This window comes from Lissotriton helveticus, chromosome 10 (genome assembly GCF_964261635.1).
Source record: "Lissotriton helveticus chromosome 10, aLisHel1.1, whole genome shotgun sequence".
NCBI classification, from domain to species: domain Eukaryota; kingdom Metazoa; phylum Chordata; class Amphibia; order Caudata; family Salamandridae; genus Lissotriton; species Lissotriton helveticus.
This window is the reverse complement of record NC_136071.1, coordinates 1,189,646,106-1,189,666,443: the sequence shown is the minus strand read 5'-3', so window position 1 is coordinate 1,189,666,443 and position 20,338 is coordinate 1,189,646,106. Positions and strand designations below refer to the sequence as shown.

At 45.0% G+C, this 20,338-nt stretch overlaps 1 protein-coding gene across 1 annotated transcript in view; it reads left to right on the top strand.

Moving 5' to 3' along the window:
* PLEKHA8 (pleckstrin homology domain containing A8) overlaps nucleotides 1-20,338 on the top strand; it is a 116,227-nt gene that overhangs the window by 22,779 nt on the left and 73,110 nt on the right. The window contains exons 3-6 of the mRNA XM_078664037.1: nucleotides 3,988-4,143; nucleotides 8,991-9,127; nucleotides 12,487-12,636; nucleotides 18,175-18,215. Coding sequence (XP_078520163.1) covers nucleotides 3,988-4,143; nucleotides 8,991-9,127; nucleotides 12,487-12,636; nucleotides 18,175-18,215 — 484 coding nt within the window. The remainder of the gene's footprint in view (nucleotides 1-3,987; nucleotides 4,144-8,990; nucleotides 9,128-12,486; nucleotides 12,637-18,174; nucleotides 18,216-20,338) is intronic.

Here is a 20,338-nt window from a genome sequence, read left to right as displayed (position 1 = left end):
TATTTATCAGTGGGGAGAAGACAGACATGACGGCTCGTAACGAGGGACTAAAAAAGTCAGCACTGCCTATCTTATCACTAGGTGCAAAGACTAGACAGAATATTTCTATTCTACGTTGTTTGCAGGTAGTGAATACCTCATGGATCAAAAAAAAATATAAAACCAAACGACCAATAAATAACAATGGGGAGAATGAGTAGGTCCGCAAAGATCTGCGTTACCTACCCTTTTCACTATCTGCAAAAAGGGTGGTCTCTTCCCTGCTTGCAGACAGGGAATCTCCAGGAAACAATAGTTTTGTGAACAACAGTTCAGTTTCAAGCAATTATTGAGTGGGGGAGAAAAAGAACAAGCACGGCTGCTACCCTACCTGTCCTCCACTGCTTGCAAAGGGAGAGAGAGCCTGTTGTTTCTCCGTTTGCAGACAGTGAATCTCCAAATAAAAATAAACAGAGCAATACTAGTATTTTGAACAATCAAGCAATCAAACAAATTTTTTCGCAACTTGTCGTGGCAACACGACCTTACCCGGACCATGTGGACAGTTTCTTGTCTTCCGAATCCAGCGCCCGATCGTCCTCTTTTTTCTCGTATTTCTCACGGCACTCCTGATGGTTCCCAGTCAGGACCGTAGATCACTCGAGAGAGGTCTGTTCGGAACTAGTGAAGTTCGGATGATCGGCTGCCAGACGAGGGTCTATTGGGCAAGAGCTCTCCCGATCGTTGCAGTCGTTCACTCTGTCGTCGGGACCTCTCCCACTGGATCCACGAGTCGCTGATGGGCCCCACGCTTGGGACGCCAATTGTAAAAAGTTCATCGGGTCTCGGGGACAATCGATATTTGCCCGGCGGTATTGCCTCTGTGACCCTCTAGTTATTAAATCAAATGAAGAGGCAGGCGCTGGAGACTGGAAAGCAGGAAACAAGGTTTTCTTTATTCTCTCCGGAGGAGAACACAACGAAACGGACAGAAGGTATCGTTCTGAGGTGCTCTAACTGTATTCTTGAGGCCTGGCCTCTTATACGCACATTTATGACTTTATTGCAGATTACACATACATGTTAAAGCTTTGATGTACGGAAAAGACATTCTCGGAACTCCCCTTTGGGCCCGTTCCCATACACATTTACAGTTGAAGTCCCCACCCTAGTCACAACAGGTGATGAGCATCGCGCAGCTGGATAATCCGCCGATTCACGGAATGTGGGGGGTTTGATCGGGTCTCATGGGGTGGGGGGCTTTGATCAACCCGGGGATTCTTTGATGGGGGAAGCTTTCTATTGTACGGGGAGGGGCAAGGATGGTATCGGCAGAGCTGGGTGTCGGCTTGGGAACGGGGAGGACAAAACGGGCACACGGGGAAAAAGGGGGTTTGCATCTAAGGGCCGGAGATCATGAAAGGAAAGCAGGGAGGTGTCGCGCTGGGAACAGGATGAGGGCCTGGGGCAGAGCAGCGCCGAAGAGGGGTTTATGACTCAAGGCAGGTGCAAGCGGGGGGTGGTCAGCGTGCAGGCTTAGCGAAGGCAAAGGGCTATGTCAGGGGCCAGCGGCATGCAAAAGGGTTTGTTCTGATCGGGGCATCTTAAAATGGCGGGCGCGCACGACAAAAGTGTGGCATCAGGGGAAGAGGCAAGATGGCGCAGATAATGTTCACCAAAACGTACTAATTTTCAACAAATATCCTTGATTCTCTCAGCTGGACTCTGCCTGAGCTGGGGTTTCCTTCCACCACCTCTTCCTTTGCTACTTTGAAGTCCCTGCGAAAGATGTTGCATATGGTTCCTGTGGCGTCCCAAAAGACCATTGTCCATGCCCTAGTTACCTCAAAATTTGACTACGCCAACAGTATTTATCGTATTTATCTTGGGTTTCCAGCTTACCTACTGCAACGGTTGTAGATTATCCCAAATGCAGCCGCACACCTCATTCTCAGGCGTCCGATATGTCAGTCAGTTTCTGCTTCTTTCCGCCAGCTGCACTTGCTTCTCGTAATCAGACACAACAAATTCAAGGCTTTAATCTTTGCCTTCAGAGCTTTGAAGCTTAAGGAGCCTCTGTATTTGAAATGCAGACTTAAGGCCTACTGTCGGGGTAGATCCCTGAGGTCTAATTTACTGAAGCTCCTGCATATCCCAAGGGTCCATAGGGCTAGGCGCAGTGGGAGATCCTTTATTTTTCTTACGGCAAAACTTATGAATTTGCTTCCGACGATTCTTCGGTTTGCACCTTTGAAAAGGATCTTTAGGAAAGGTCTGAAGACCCATCTGTTTAATGCTTCGGCCGATGCTCAAGGCTGCTAGCAAGTTTTTGGGGTGGTACTGCTGCTAGCGCCGAGACACTCCTTCAGGAGTAGCTGCGTGCTCTATAAATGCCTATTGTTCTTGTATGGTGGCAGCAGTTCCTTCTGGGGTGATGATGGGTCATGTGATTAGCGTTGGTTCTGTGGATCAGATCGGGAAGCGTTTGACCCAGTCTGTCGGGTCCGGTTGTGGGTTGAAGTTGTTGTAAGTGGTGGTGATTTTGCTGCTGAAGAATTGAGAGAGATTGTTACAGAGGTCCTTCAAGGGGGTGGTTGAGTTGAAGCCGGCTGCTGGTGACCCATCCCAGTTACTTAAAGCATCATCTCTTTATTTTGGCTCTAGCACCCTGGGCTGTGCACGCTCAGGCTGTGAGCTGGATAGTGTGAGCTGCAGTAGGCTGCTCTCCTCAGACATATGAGTGAAAGTTTGTGAATAAGGCTTATCTTGAGCCTGCCTCTGAACCTAACTAAGGGACTTGGATTGGGAGTTGTGAAAGAAGATCTGTTTGTCTACCAGATGTTATCAGAGTCATTTGGAAAGCAGCCAGGGTTGTGAAATGGAGGAATAGGCCATCTCCATAATTCATAATGTGTGATTATTGGGTTAAACATATTGCCAACGTTTAAATGTATAAAATCGTGGACATTCTGCTCACCATACTAACCGCCTCTCTCTCAAGCACATACAAACTATTCTGTTCCTTTCCGCCTAGCACAGGATAAGTGTTGGCCACTTATAGCCAGGGCCGGCGCTAGGCATGGGCAGTGTGGGCAGCTGCCCAGGGCCTCGCACTCAGCCTACTAGCACTGGGCCTGCAACAGTTTAACACACCATCAAACCTCTTGTGTTCTTGCTGATTCACATGAAAGAAATGTGTCTCTTTGCAATTGGGCCTGTGAGAGGAAGGGGGGGTGGGGCTCCCTGGGCCTCTTAGGGATGGTGTTCCAGTTGCAAGGAGTCACATTTTCAATTTTGTCCTCCAATTCGGCCACCTCTCAGGCTGCCCATTCAGAGACATCGCAGGATGTTCATTGTCCATCACTTCAGCACCCCACAGGTTTAACTCTCAGCTCCCAAGCAATTTGCTCACCTTCAGCCCCATAGGGACTGTAAAAGAGGTTCTTGTAGATGGCAGAGAGGGGAGTTGCAGCTCAGGAGGAGTCTTCACAAAGAAGCTTCCCGAGCCCAGAAGGTGTCACTTATGCAAATTAGAGGGGCCTCGCACATTCCCTTTTGGCCCAGGGCCCCATAAATCCTAGAACCGACCCTGCAACCGCCTTGAAGTGAGGACTCTGAAAACAGGCCTGGGGTGTTTCAGTGTTTCATTGGCACACACTGTTGCCCTCCTTTTCATTTGCGCAGTGGGTGCAGCCGAGCCTCATACTTCTGCTCTGTGGGCAGTCATGTTTCTCCATTTTCTTTAGACAACTCTTGATTGCAGGGCTGCAGATAGTGCACTGGTAGGAGAGGCATGCCTGTTGCTAGTCACCCTTTTGCATTCAGTGTAAATTAATAAGCAGCCCTTTATAATGTTGAGATCCAACAGCACTGTGTGGCATTTCAATCCAACTTCTCGCATGCTCAGTATTGTACCAACATTTGACCGCCCACTTTGATCTTTTGAATGAGGACATTTGTGTAGATATGTCGATCACTGTGCTGTAGCACTTACCCTCTGCTCTCCAGTTCACCCCACAGACAGCACACGGGTGGACTTGATCATTCCCGGACAGCAGCGCTTCTACCTGCGTGCCCACAGCGCCACGGAGCGGCAGAGGTGGCTGGTGGCACTGGGTTCTGCCAAAGCATGCTTAGCTGACATCCGCACCAAGAAAGAGACAGGTAAGCGGCCAGGCACACCAGCACAAGCATCATTTTTTTTAAAGCCTATCGTAGGTCAATTCTACACACATATAATCTTTAGGCTATGAATTGTAATGCTGAACAGAAATGCAAGTCTCTCTCTTTCCTACACACATTAAGCCCAAATATGCAACGGGTGATGCAGCTTTTTATAACTGTGGGGATTGTGTTTGGAGCTTTAAGTACACGTAGGCATAACGTTCTCTCAACTTCACGATTGTTCCTCAATCTTCTTACCAACAGTGGAGGATAGCGTTTAGACGCTGTGCCTGTTCCATTCTTGGGCTCTCTGCTTATCCTGTTTATAGGATGCCAACTTTGTGCCAAATGTGTTTTCATTTTTTTTTTTATCTTTTCCCTACAAAAAGCTCCACAGTGGGTGCATTAACAGTAACCAGAAAGTGGGCCAAAGTGAAATAATGGATAAGGGTTAGGTGCAGAGGCACTGCAGGGGAGAATGCCTGGAACACGTCATCTCTTGGTAAATCACAGAGTCGTGGGACAAGAGATGGATCCCAGGAATCTGGAGAGAATGTTGCCCCATTTCAGAAGGCAGCTGGGTATAATTTTTGATACAAGTAGACAAGTCCAAATGGTGGCATTGTCAGATTGTTTTAGGAATGCTCCTCCTTTTTTGAGTGGAGGGGCTTTGCAATCATGTCTGTTCCTCTTCTTTCACAAACTGTGACATGGATCCAGAGCTCTGCTTCCACCTTATCTCAGTGCCTACCAACTTCTAAATTAAGAAAATCGACAGCATCCTGGGGAAAGGTCATGAGATAAATGCTCCCTTATGCACCTGAAGGCCTTCTGGGAGCACAAAACTAGACTGCCACGGAGCATAAGAAGCGGTGCTGACCATTTAACACCCTGAGGTCACTCACAGTCCCAGTCTCATTTGCCGTCATAAGATATGTCTAAATTGAAGTCAAGGGACAAGTGACAAAGGAAGCATAAGAATTCCAAGTGCGGTTTTACCCTTTTCCACTGCCTCTGCTCTTCAGCGAGGTTGTGCAACAGGTGCTCCAAGGGCTCAACTCTGGCAGCATCTTCAGACATTGGCACAGTTCTGGTCTTGGAGCCAATGAGCCCTGAGTTTCCTGGGCCTTGGTTGTCGCCATAGCAACTTAATGCTGCAAATTAAAAGCAAATTAGTGTTAGGGAAAGATCCAATATTTATACTCTGGAGTTTCAGCGAACCCGCTGAGAGAGTGCACTGCGCCAAGGGAGCCACTCACAGTTGAGGTATGGTATGGCACCCCTTGCCAAAGCACTCCCTCTCCCCTCTTTGGGGAAGGATCCAGTATTTAGGTCTTGGAGTCTCAAAGACCCCTCTGAGAGAGTCCACTGCGTAAAGGGACCCTCTCGCAACAGAGCTAGGGCAGCGATACCACTTCCCCTGGGATCACAGCTTACTGGACTTTGGACGTTGCTTTGACTCATCTACCGGTTTGTGTCCCCGTCGCCCTTCCCCTCCTCTTTCCATGCGATGTCCTTCACCCTCCACTCCTCTTTTCCGCCTTCATTACCTGTCTTCTTCCCCAGCTCCTTCCCCCCTCCCCATAATCTTTCCCTTGCTTGCTTTTCCCCTTTCGTATTTGTGCTTATTGTTTATCTTGACCTTACAAGTAACTATATTGCCATGCTCTAATAACTGTGTAACCTTTGTAACGATGTAACCTGTAACAATGATCTGATGCTCATGTAAATCGCTCTGATACCTTCGGGTCTAGCCAGCGTTATATAAAACCTTTAAAATACATAAATAAATAAGGAGACCATAGTGCAGTTGTTCAGAGCGGTTCTTGTTCTCTTTGGCATGCCTTTTAGTCCCATTGATCCATTAGGAGCTCCAGGTAGGGATTCCTCCCCAGGACCATCAGTCCGTGCCTAGTCTCTGGCCTTGTGGTGGCACTGGCCCCTACCTCAAGTGCTTTGTTGCAAGCCACGGCAGTGGTTCCCACTCCAATGTCTACCCTGGCACCAGAGGCAATGGCTACTGACTGCACAGATTCTGGTGCTGGATCTGGAGCTGACCATGGCATGTTCTTGACCTGTCTTGGTACGAGATTGCAAAGGCTCAGCCTGTGGTGTTTGAGGACTCCAAAGCTCTTCCCTTATAAGGTTGTCACTTTAGATGGCTGCAGGCCTTTTTCACCTCCGTTGCCAGCCAGGGCTTAAATCAAGCCCCCAGGACAGGAACAACGATGAGGAGGTGGATTTGCTTCTCCCGTCTCACTGCACAGATGAACACCTCTATGAGGAGTTGCAGATTACTGGTGGTAAGGACACTGCGCCTGCGACTGACCTTAACTCTCCCTTGGGTCCTCCATAGAGGAAGAGTGCCCCTTTTGCAGTGATGGTTTCGGAGGATCATGAAAGTTCTGGACTCGCAGCTTCTTACTGTTGACACTGACCTCAATCTGTTGATGGAACTCTTACAACAGGAGACCTTGCTTCCTGGCAGTGACTGATTGCATTACTGTTGCTTGGTCTAAAGCCTGGTATTCATCCTTCATTGATCCAGCCAATTGTCCTCTGTCCCAAGCCCGTTCAGATCCTGATAACATGTTCACCATGTTGATACTGCATAACAGGGCAGTGTGGCCTTGCGATTGCTCTATCTGGAAGCTCTCCGTCTTTGTTGGTAGCTGAACACTTACAAGATTTTCTTAACTGCCAGCAGCCTGTGGGAGGGGGGGTTCCCTCAATATCAGGACAGACAAACCCGATAAGTATCTTCTTGCATATTACCAGTGGTGCCTGCATCTGTATGTGGTGCAGGGCATTTTCACCGCATGGAGCGAGCCCAGGGTAGTCCTGTTCGGTACCTTGGGTAAGACACATGGTTAGGTCTTCTGCGTCATGGAGTTTTCTCTTAAAAGTTCTTTCAGAAATGCGTTCCGCCTTCGGTGGGGCTTGGGCGTCTTTTAAACATTTCCGTATCTGCCAATGATCTCACAAGATCTGAAGTAAGTCCAGATGGATAGAGCACAGCTTATCCTGATAACCTTTTTTGGGCACGTAGGGTCTGCATTTCGAGCTGCTGAACCTGAGCCTCTGCCCTACACTTCAGCTCCTTCTTCAGGAGGGCCTGTTGTCCTAGCAACAGAGCAGGTTTCTTCCTCCATACCTTCATAATCTATGCTTCCATGTATGGAGATTGGGAGCAACAGGTTTGCTTTGCTGGAAGTATTAATGGCGGGTCACCCCCCTTCAACTAAGTGCATCTATTTGGGTCATTGGGCTAAGTTTGGAGCCAATTGTGAGGACTGGTGTATTGACACTCCTCCAGCGAAGTTGCCGTATTTACTCTTGTTTGGTTTGTCATTGGCCAAGCAAGGTCTTACTATGGGCACTGTTTAGGGTTACATTTTGGCTCAGTTGAACTTTCTGCTGTTGCCTGATCAGCCCCGTTTGTTCAAGTCACACTTTGGGATGCGTTTTCTGAAAGGTCTTGTATATTTCCACCTGAACCTTTTGGTTACGCTGCAGTGGGACCTTAATTTGGTTCTTACTTTTTTGATGTGTACACCTTTTGGGTCATGCACACTTGTATTCTAAGGTTGCTGACTCTTAAGACCATCTTTCTGATCAGTCACTGCTGCATGATGCATAAGCAGCTGCAGACATAATAAGCTCAGCCTCCTTATACCACATTCTTCTCTGACAGATCGGTGCTTCGAGCTCCTGCGCCCTTTCTTCCATAAGTGATAATGCTGTTCCATGTGGGACCACCAGTCACTCTCCATGCGTTTTTCCTTCAACTACACTCCTATGAGGAGGAGAAGTTGCACTGGTTGGATCCCAAACAAGCCCTAAGTTTCTATATTGATGGCACTAGGAAGCAGTATCTTAAGGATCCACTTTTTATTGGGTTCACCAGTGCGAAAAACCGAAAGGCTGTCCAAAGTGGACCATGTCAAAGTGGATTGTCCTCTCTATCTTCCTGTGCAGCTCTTTAGATCAGAAGACCTCCGGAAGGACATTCCACCAAACCAGGGCCACCACTATAACCTTAGTTAGTGGTGTTCCACTGTTGGATACCTTCCCGACTGCTATGATCATCTGTTCACAGGGCATTATTCTATCAATTCTCTGGTCTGCAGGAGAATCGTTTTGCCCACTCGGTCCCGCAAGACTTCCTGGCGTAAAGTCCACTTTTCAAACCCTCTCCATTGCTTTTTGCATAAACACAAAAGATGAGGAATCCATGGTTATAAGTATCTTTCAAAAGAAAAGCTACTTATTTTCGGTAATGCACTTACTGGTGGATGCTTTAACTGCAAATTCCACCCCAACCACTCTTCTCCCCATTTTCTGGAGCACACGTTTTGTATTTAAAGGGTCTCAACCTATATTTGCCCCTCTATCCCCAGTCACTCTTCATCTTAGGGCACATAAAATATGGTAATAAACTGAATTTATCACGCGGGAGTGGCTCCTATACCTGACTCCTGGTCTTCACATCCAGAGATGGTGCGGACGGGGTGCAGCACCCACTAGTACCCTCTGCTCTTGCAAGGTTTCCAGATCACTGTGGGAATGCTTACACACTGACAGGAAGAGAGGGGACTCCACTGCACACACACCTATACTAACCGCAAAAAGGTTCCCTGTTGCTCACTGTGGGAACACACACACACACACACACTGAGAGGAAGAGAGGGACCTCTTTACATAAGCCACAAAAACAGGTAAGCATGTACAAATCATTCAATTTTTGCTTAATCTGTAAATGATAAATTGTTAAAATTGTGAGCATGCCTGCCTCTGACTGCCTATTATATATTTTTAACCTTGGATATTTTTTTTATGTTTTCTAGAGTTTGGTGATCACATCTCGGCATTGAAAGAGAAAATGTCTGAACTGCGGCTACGCTGTGATCTCCTCATTCAGCAGCTCAATACAATCAAAGCCTCGTCTGCTGCACCCTGCACAAGTGCAGATCCTCCGGCACAGGTGACGTTTATTGGGGGACAAGTTGGCTGTGACTGAACTCCGCTCTAGTGGCTAAGCTGAGGTTTGTCCTAGTGGCCATGGTAAGATGCAGTGTAGTGGCTGATCTGTGGCCTGGCCTCGTGGTTAAGCTAACATGTTGCCTTGTAGTGAGTTGCTCGCTGCACATCGAGGAAGTACAGGTTCTATTCTTTTCTTACCCGCTTAACCACAGTTGTAAGATATCTAGGGGTGGGCATAACTAGCGTAATTTGCTGCGGCGTAATTATGCTAAATTCTTGTGCGATTATGCAGAATAACATGAGGAGCATCACCCAGCATTTAGTACTTTGCACACTTACGCCCAAAATGGATCAGAGGGTGAATTTTGCGCTAAGAAAATAGTGGTAAATACAGCAGAACACAAACCGCAGCAGCTGCTTAGATTTGCTAAGTTTGTCGTTCCTGTGCTCTTGCGGTAGCATTTATGCACCAATTTACTCAGAATTATGCAAACTTGTGTAATCGTGTCATCTTCTGTAATTTCCCGATAAAATAGTAACACAAAATTACTCCAGCCTAATTGAAATTCCTCCCAGAGCTTATTCTAGTCCAATTACTTCATCTCTTTAGGCCTAATTTCCTTATCATATACAACATGAAAAAGTTTAGAAATGGGTGAAATGCTTCCTAATCAGGACAATGTAAAGAGCCTGGACATTTCCATGCGCTTAGAGAGAGGCCTGCTCTCATTGGTAGCATACGCTGTCCAGTAATTCACATAATCTGAGCCCACCCAGTAGTGCATTGACCGTATTCAGCAGTTGTATCTCGCCGGCCTCCTGTGTGTTTTTATAACTGTATCAGGTGTTCTTTTTACATGCATGGAGTGTTGCAGGGCTCCCTCTCACCACTGTGAATCGAGTGGGATCCATGTTAAATCTTTAGCCACAAGAGACATTTGTGTTGATTAATCCATACAATGCAGTTGAGATCATTTAGATGCAGCCCCTAAATTCACTGATTTTTAACATCAAATTCATTATTTGAAGCAGAAGCTTCCAAACAGTACAAGCTTATTATTAATTTCCCCACACTACAAGCTCTATTGTTTTGGAATATTGTCTCTTGTGTGGACGCCTTTAAAGCATCACCCATACCCCCACCCGCACAACTCCCCCCATGAGTCCCAGTGTGCGGGTCATATGTGTTTAGTGGTATTGGCATTTATATAGCTCAGCCTGTTATTACCAGTAGCACTTTCAGAAGTCTGTACAGTTCCTGGTTTTCCTTCAGTGTCTAAGTGGTCATGTGATAAGTTATGGGTATCATCTTTTGTTTTGTCTCTGGGAAGGTCGTGCTATAATGGTCACTGGGCTGTTGGGGTGTGAGTTTAGCAAGGGAGTAGTTTAGCTCGGGCTTTTGCTATTTTCTTATGCACCCCTTATGCACCCCTTATGCAGGTCAACTGCTCAATACCCATTGACCAGAATTTGGCAAAGGAGTGTTTTGAAATTGTTTGGTATTTTTCAGCTTTGTCTGTGTTCTATTAGTTGTTTATGTGAAGTGTATCATCATGACAAGGCACATTTGGAGCAACCTGAAGTCCATTTATATGGCAAATACGCGCAGTGTAGGATATATGTTGAGCACTTTGGATGTGTGTGTTGTTTCCTGATGGTGAAGTTTTTTTGGGTTTCTCATATTGGATTTATCTATATGGCACAAGGGCAGAGTAGATATGTTTATACTTTTGCTAAATGAGTGTAAATAAAGGTGGCCAATGGTAAACTTTGGCAGAAAATGTTGTCTATCTTCTTTCAGATTGGTTTTGGGAACAAAATACACAAGAAGGGAACATGAGATAGGGTAATGAGGTGAACATGCTGTTTCCCTTTGGGCAGCCGCCTTCCTCCATCTTACCCTCCACTTACATACGAGGAGCTGTTTGCAAATATTCCAACAGTAACCATAGGCTTGTTCTGGTAATAATGAAACGTTTGAGCACAATAATGGAATCCTGTTACCCAAGGTTGCTGGGCTTCATTTAGAGGGGGGACAATTGGAATCACCCCAGGGGGCAGGTACTGCACTCCAGCATAACATAACATGTGTATTTGTAAAGCGCACAACTACCCGAAGGTGTCCTGGCGCTGAATTACAGATGTTTATTGTTACCCAACTCAGTGGTACTCATTTTATCGACCTTGAACGAATGAAAGGCTGAGTGGACTCGCCGGGATTTGAACCTGTGACCATGATCTCGAACACAGGCCTCTGCAGTGACTGCTTTAGTCCACTGAGCCACCAGACCCAGCACTGTTCATATTCTTTCACATGTCTTGATCTTAGGAAAGGAGTCCTAAAGTACCATCCCCTTGAAATTGTGGGATTGGGGACTCCAATTTAATATCTCTGGTCTGAAGGGTGCCCCAAGGGACTGCATCTTAGAAGGTCTCTTCAAACTCAGCCAAAAGAAAAAGATGGAAGATGGCAGGATGAGACATCTGGCTCAGCCCATTAGGGCCTTTTGTTCCACATATATATTTTGTAGACCCCTCTCTTAGACCACTTCCAATGAGTCTCTCTTCTTAGACAGCATGTTTCCAACCACATCACCTCCTCACAGCACTGCAGCTTGCCCTCACTCGCCTTGGCTTTATCACCACCTTTTGCCGTTCTCTTGTTCCTCTTCTGTTTGCTCTTTACACTACCTGGGACGATCATTTCCCTGCTTCACTGACTCTACAGGGTGGGAAAGGCCATTCCCAACAGTAGGCTTTTTGTATATTTCCTATTGAATGTTGGCGGGTGACCAATTCTACTTCAGTTTGATGTTGTTTAGCTGTTTGCCGTAAACTTAGAGACATGAATCGGTAGTATTGTATCCAGGTTTCAAATATTAGGAAAACTGAAAAAGCAAATTCATTGGATGTTTCTCAAGAAACAATAGTGCTCAGAAGCACCAATGGCACCGTTTGTTGTTAATATGGGCTAAATGGTAGGTGTTCTCAATTGGGGATTTGCAAACTCGCGGTTTCTGAAGGAAATAACATCCAATGCGTCTTGTACAAGATGTTAATGCATCATAGCCTTTCCAAGAATTTTCAGAAGGGAACTGAAGGCCTTTTTTTGGTTCTTTATGTCTACAATTTGGGGAAATGTAAGTTTTTCTAAAGTAAAGTTATGTCTATAGATGTAATGTTACGTTAGGTTAGTGCCATTGGTATAGATGGTTTGTTGTTGACTTTCATTTTCAACTGTATTTTTTATATTTGTCCTCTTCAGTCTGTATTGTGATTGTGATTGCAGGGTGCTCAGACAACCCTTGGGGTGAGTGTTGCTCCTTGGAAAAAGCTAAATTTGGAATGTTTTGTTTTTAGGAAGTAATTGAAGCGGATGTACTACTTCAGTCTACTACCAATGCATTCCTGAAGACCCTAGAAGAATGTATGCAAATCTCGCACACCACCTTCAATTTGAATGTCGCACCCCAAGAATCCAAGCCGGCTGGAGTCCCCAAACCAAAGAAGGTACGATTTGAAAGGCATACAAATTTACTTGAACCCTGGGAGGGATGAAAGGACTTCTTTCGGTATACTCTGGAAGAGGGATATAGGGATGGAGGTATGACAATACAGATGTATGTCATTACAACGCATGCTTTATCAACGGATGTCATTACAACAAAACTTTTACAACGCAGGATCCATTACAACGCATGCCATTACAACGCATGCCATTACAACGTAGCTGCTATTACAACGCATGCCATTACAACGTAAGTATGGGTAAGCAATTTATATTGTAAGTGTTGGATAGTGTAGGGGTTAAAATTACTATTCTAACTCCAGGGGGGCGTAATAGTAGGGTAAGTGTTGGATGGTGTAGGGGTTAAAATTAAATTAAATACCCATATTTACATTGTAATGGCATGCGTTGTAATAGCAGCTGCGTTGTAATGGCATGCGTTGGAATGGATCCTGCGTTGTAAAAGTTTAGATGTAATGGTAGTGCGTTGTGTTGCGTTGTAAAGGATGTTTCCCGACAATACTAGTGGGGTAGCTATCCCATTACCCCAAAGGGGGATGGGCGGAAACAAGCTAACAAAATACAAGGATAGGAGACTTCCAAAATGTATACCGGTGGGCCCTTCTGCCTGTGGGGAAAAAACAAACACCAATGTCACCGCTTTTGTCTTGAATGACCTCTACATAGGCCTAATGTATCACAAAACCGTTCTTAGAGAATTTGTCTGCAGGGAGTCCACATACAGCAACAGAGAAGCTAAACTTCCTATCCGCCTTTTACTGTTTAATACTAGAAAATGTAACACAATTTAATATGGTTATGTAAAGGTGCTTTCTTTGGAAACAATCCCATTGAGATACATTGAGTGTTGTGAGGAGAAGCGATAAAACAACTTTGTCATTAGTCCATTCCTAAAGCATTGGATTAGTCTGGAAAGCAAGAAAGTCTGGGCCAATAGGTATTTATCGTTTGTTTCACTTACTGGGGAAATCTGTAGCTCCGCAAAGCTCCACACTGGAGCCACCACCCATCAAGAAACCTTTGTGCAAACATTCAGACTCCCAAGGGCGTGGCTGAAGTAGTTTCGGCCCAATAAAATTGTCTGCCAAGATTTTGGATTTCTCGCAATTTCAGCAGGAGCATCCAAGCCACTCTGGGCCTGAAAAGTGCAGCCATGCAGATTGTAATATAAAGAAACGAATGCAGCCCCAGCAGCTAAGGAGCACAGCCTGAGCCACTGGAGAGCCGTTAGTAGATGTAGGGGCATGTGCACACACTGGATATAGCCGGGAAAACCCTCTAAGGAGGATATATGTTATAAAGGCCAGTGCGCATCACAACCCATAAGGTACGCGTGTTGCAGCGCGGAGCAGGAGGGGTCGAAGATGGATCTTTTAGAGACTAAGCCTAACTTGTGGGAGGGATAACTGTTCCCCATGGGTTGGCAGTGACCTGCAATGTAAGTGGTATGGCCTCCAGTAAAGCACCACTAAACAAAGACTGGTGTATATCGCTTTCCTTCAGGAATCTCACATCCGCCAACTAGAGATAGGATAACTGATGACCAATTTGAAAGGCAAAATAATTGCAACTGGGTGCTCTTCGCATGCACAAGACACTAAGTGACACTCGGTGAGTGAAAGCTGGGGTCCAATTTCAGACAAAGAAAGAAATGATTGATGCCGCAGGGACATAGTCCATGTTTGACTGTCTCTTGGATGGTGACATGTTCTGGCTGATTAGCACATCTGCAGCAAGTGTTCCACTGGTGGAACGCTTGCAAAAGATTTATCATAAACTGATAAACAATGGCCCGTCCCTCACAAAAGGGGGTGGGGACATTGTGTTTTAGAAGTTACAGAGAATAGCTCCTAACCTCCCCAATGGCCAACACGATAAACACTGTAAATGCAGCGGATAAATAGGAAAAAGATTGAAACTTGATGAGGAATATAACGCGAACATATCAGCCAGGCATTAGGGAACACTAGTGATCCCCAGGACGTAAGCAAACACGCGCATTGATAAGTTCATAAGAGCGAGACTCAGTCACCAGCACATACGACTGAACATTTATGTAAGGACAACTTAGATCATAACACATTATTGTTGACAGCTAAATGAGTTATACCCCTCACCTTAATACTGTCATGGCTCCTACAAATGTCAACCCTACAAGACTCTGTTTCCAGAGGGATACTGCGAGCGGTCGTAGGGAATTATTTCAAATAAACTGGGGACACAGTGGGTGACATGGGATAGAACGGTAGGTCTTTAATGTGGTTCATAAGAAAGAGCTAAGGCCATTAGCAATATACAACCATAGAACTAGAAATGGAAATTGGGCCTCAAAATGTGCTGGTGTCCGCACAGGAGGATGGATTGGGTTGGGAAAGAGAATAGTGAGCATCTGTGTTGGAGTGCTGTTGAAGCCTTAACTACATAGTGTACGCAAATAAAATACATGCATACAGTGAGAAGCCTATGGCCCTATTGGCAGTGTTGCTGAAAACTGAGCAATCTAGGGGACAAAGGGCATCACTATGTACCGATCTAGGGGATATAGTGCTTGCTGGGCTTGAAAAATGAATTCCTCTTTTTTAGGAAATAATATCAAAGCTACAAGAAAAGGCACCACCCGCAGACAACTCACAACTATCTGAGTGCTTGGATAGAGTGGGGTTAGTATCCTTGTTTAATGATTGGAGAGGCCACTTGAACATACCACAGCTGTGGAATAGAAATGAGAAGCTGTATGCACAGTGAGCATAAACAGAATGCCTGGGTCAGATGGCTTGACAATTGAACTCTGATACGTATGGGACCCACACTTCTGGAACTAAATATCGACTGTATTGTAGCAGGGTTTCCGTTCTCCTACAGAACTGTGCATAGAGATTTGGAACCTCGGCGAATTAGGGTGACCCAAAACTCCCCTCAGTACCCAAAATCCATTTACCAGGCTAGCTACAGTGTCTCATTGGTCATAACAAACTTCCAATGATTAGACAAACCAGAACATGAACTTACGATACCTCAGGTTACGTGAAACACATGAGCACTCTTTCGTTATACAATCATTTCAAACCAGAACGTGGAGTAAATGAGGAAACGTGCATATTTGAAATATTTATTTACTAATGCAGGGTTCTCAAACGCAGTATCTTATATAATACAAGGAAACATATTATCAGAAGCAAGTTACTAGTCCATAGAAAGCAAAAGGTGACAGCATGCTATTATGCTGTAATGAATAAGCGTTAACAACACCTAATTCTCACCCTCCCTAACTAACATATTATATTAATATCTAAGAAGGTCTCTTTGGGTTTTAGCAGGGCGGGCCCATACCTCAAGATCCTAGTATGAGGAGAACACATCAGCTTCCACCAGCTCTCTGCATGCAAACCGCATCAAGTGTGTATGTGTGCTCTAAGCAAAGCAATATAAAACGCGCCTAAAGCCAGAATTTGGCAGGAGCTGCACTTATGTTATGTCTATGAAGGTGCGGAGATCAGACCTCATAACAATTCTGTGTCGTGTTATCCTTGAAGCTTCAGCACTCTCTGTACAGACATAGTTTAGTTTATAAAGCAAAGCTGATATCAGAGCAATAATATATTATTTTCATGTAAATCACAACGCTCCTCTAGGTTGAAAGCTAAATCAACAATTATGTGCCGTGTGCAGAAGCAGCAAAAGGAAAAATGGCGTTTAAACATATAATAAGCTCATGCTAACTTAACACATTATATAGATAAGCAGTAACTATATGACAGTATCAAAGATTTAATACTTCCTAAAACCATGAGGAAAGCAATGGTAGCCTTACCTAAGCCAGAGTGTAGTACATCCCCTAATCGAAAAAGGCTATTCCATGTTCTAGCGTAAGTAGCAACGGAACACCTGTCGGCTGCAGTGCTAGCATTAGACCTTTGGAGAGGGGTACTGTGCAAGGGTGCCCTATATCCCTGGTCCTTTGTGCCCTGTCCAAAGAGCCTCTTGCGGAGCATATTAGAAATATGGAGCATGGGATAAATAGAAACATTTGGGTTCCTATATGCAGATTTCATCGTTTGGTTTTTTTAGACGCTGAAACACAAATACTTGAGACCACCCAGTAACTAGACTACTTCAGATACCTGTCATGCGTGGAACTTAATTGGAGGAAGTTCAATTTTCCCAATATAAAACATAAACTTTGAAGTAGCACAGTGGGCCTACTCACCTACTCACCCCCCCCCCCCTTAATTCCAGTATCTATGACCTACTCGTATCCTCATGTGTCTTGGGGTCCACATGCGGATAACGACCTAATTGCGCTCAAGATCCTTAGGGCTAGCCAGAGATATGTACAGTTCTGGATGACACGTCCCCTGTTGGCGATGGGTAAGATGGTACTGCATAAGATGATAACACTGTAGGGGTTGCTACACTTCTTTAAATGTTTACCAGTCGTTCTGCCCAATCAGTGTTAGTAGAAGTTGCCCTACTTTGTGTGGCACTGATTTGGAAGGATGGACGGTGCAGGACATTACTAGATAAATTGCATCCTTCGCCGCAGAAAAAGGGACTGGAGCCTTCTTACTGTTAATATTACTACATTAGTGCACAGCTCCAGTTTGTTGTCACATGGTCCCCCCAATGTGAAGTAACTGGATCTGAATGTGCGTTTGTCAGCAGTGTCAGATCCAAGTGGAGCACTAAGCACAAGCAACTACCCAAACTAGTGGCTGTGGCAAAATACTGTCAGAGTACATATGTCCTATTCAAGAATGAGGAACACTAAGGTGCCACTTAGATGTTCAAAGATTTAGGTGGGCACACCACTGAAGCTCAAAGTGGGGAAGACGTACTATTCGAAACAATAGGGGGCATGAATTGTAACCCCATAGGTTCAGTTTTGGGAATCAGAGGGGGGGATATGAGACAACACGTGGGCAGTTCGTAACGCTCTGGGCTATAATGCGCAGCGAGGCCCATATGGCATCATGGCAATGTAGAACTTCACGAATGGAACCATGCAAGCGCTACTGATCTGGGGATCTTGACTGAGGTAATGGCGGTCACGCCTGAGCAGCAGCAGAAATAGCAACTCTGCATTCCATAGTCATGAAAGTCACAAAGCATACCAAACTGGATATGTGTTTACTAAGAAATCAGGTGAAAGACCCATGTGGGAGTGTAATGAATCCTCCCCTATTAAAGTCAAACAACGACTAGGAAGAGAGGAGGTGGGGGAGCAATTTGTGTGTATTATTAGTTTTGTTGTTTCACTAACTGCAATCATTGCTATGTAACGCGTACATAAGATCCCGGGACCATGTACACAGTCGCGATGAATCGAATATAAAATGGAATCTTTACAATGATTGGGAGTTTTGTGAGAAAATACCTGTACTATGGGTTTGAAAATGTCAGTGTGTTGAAAGTCTGTCCACCAGTAGATACATGTATAACGCATCTGTTTCAGAGTGATGAAAAGGGAGTGGAACCAATTTGGTGAATATTTAATAACATCAATTTACTTTTCCCCTTAGGTCAAGCAGCCGGAATTGTCCAGTGGCATTAAGGCTGAGAGGTGAGCTCCCTTCCCTAACACGCTCATCGCTGGGTGGTGTTATTGAGAGACTACACATGTTCATACGATACTTTAACCATTAAGATAAGGAGTCGCATGGCATTGACCTCTGCTTTCCTTGAGGGGTTGGTGGCTACATGTGGCATTGAAATAGCCAGACTAGTATCTGCTCTTGCCAGTTTTTACGGTTGTGAATCCAAGGTTAGCGATGCACTCTTCTGTTTTACAATCTCCATCAGAGATCACATACTCAGGAACATGAGGGCTACTGGTAGAAACAGGGAAAAGTGAGTGGAATAAGAGAGAAAGCAGAGACACATCCCTCCGCCACTTTGAATTATCACTTTTGTTGATCAAGGGTGTCTCCAGGATATAACAGATAGCTGAAAGACAAAATGTATCTTGGGTAACTTGGCATAGATAGTTTTATGATTATCTATAATAGTGAGTGGATATACCGTAACTATATCTCCTTATATCTTCCCAACTCTACTTTGATGGGGAACTTGTGATTCTTGAAAACTAAATGTACAAAGAATGAGACGAGCCAATATACTTTCACTTCTTCCTTTGACTCAAATAAGTACCCCAAGCATCATCCCTATGCTTTCTCTTTGGAAGATGAATTCTAGATTCTCCTTGACTTTTGAAGAACTGCAAGGCAACCAGCAATGTTGATCTGCTGTTCCCTAATTATAGCAATTTGTGTACATACTAGAACTCGAATGATTATATTTTGACATTCATACCTGTCATGAGGAACATAGTCCAGGCGAAGAATCCTTCATGGTCTGTCATAGGATAACTCTTGGTAAATGTATCAACCTCGGACAGACTTACAGTTCATATTAATGGTCACATTTTATTTCCAACAGAAATGTGACTTTTTGAAGCCCTTGTCTGAATTTTCAATTCCTTACATACTATTCCTTAGGAAAATAAATGGGTCTTTGCAAAGGAATTCTACGATCTGAGTAGCAAAGGTTCTGGCTGCAGGAATGTTGTATCGCGTTGGCCTAGCAAAGATGCTGTAGCCCATGTGGGAAGTTCTAGCCATATGTCCAAGATCACTTCACCTCTCCAAAATATAGAGGTATTCCTAGCAAATATGGTTCATTGTCGGGACGTTGTCGCATAGCACATTCTGTGCACGGTCTCAGTCCAGATTCTCTTCAATGACCTCAGTGCCAGAGGTTTTGGAGTATCACTCCTTGCGCTCGTCCGGATTCAAGAAGTACTCAATTATATATCTCGGCCTGCCAGAGTATCTGCTCACCCACCTTAAGGTAGTCCAAAATGCTGCGGCTAGGGCTATCCTGTCTCTTGGCCCCAGGACTCGGGTGTCTGCTCATTTGAACTCTCTCCACTGGCTCCCTATCCGTAAGAGCATCTAGTTCGGGGCCCTCGTGTTGGCTTTCAAGGCCTTGCATGGCTCTGGGGCCCCCTACAGAGGAAGAGAGTTCAATTCTACCATCCACAATGCTCTCTTCGTTTCGCCTCCTTGGCGTTTGTCTGCACCCCATTGGTGAAGCACTCCCGAATAGGAGGACGATCCTTCTGGCTGCAAGTGGCTGAACTATGGAATTATCTACCGCTTGCTCTGAGACAACTGCAGGATCTGCTTCCCTTCAGAAAGCCCCTAAAAACAGGGTTGTTTCAGCAATAATCTAGCACTGTGTTTCTAAGATATTACCCCTTTCTCATTATGTTGGCCACACTCACTCAGCGCTGTGACACTCAGCAGAGTAGCTGTGTGCTTTATTAAAACCCTTTAAACATAACATAACATACACAGTGCCCCACTACCTGATACCCTGCCGAGGCTGGATACTGTGGCATGTGTTTCTAACTAGTCATCAGGGGGTTCATACCAGCTGAGAGCTTGTCTCCAGAGACTGGTTTGAAAACGATGACAGAAGTGCATATTTATTCCTAAGCAGGTGAGGAAAAGGCGATATGGGGAACATGCTTGTCTCCTAAAATGTTTTGAAATGCTTGTATTTATTTATATCTGTAAGTGCGTCTTTTCCTTTCCACAATGTCCCTTTTTTTGTTTTATGGATTGATTAAAGACTTGTGATCTTTGGATGGCATGTATAATCCCAACATCTTGTAAGACCACA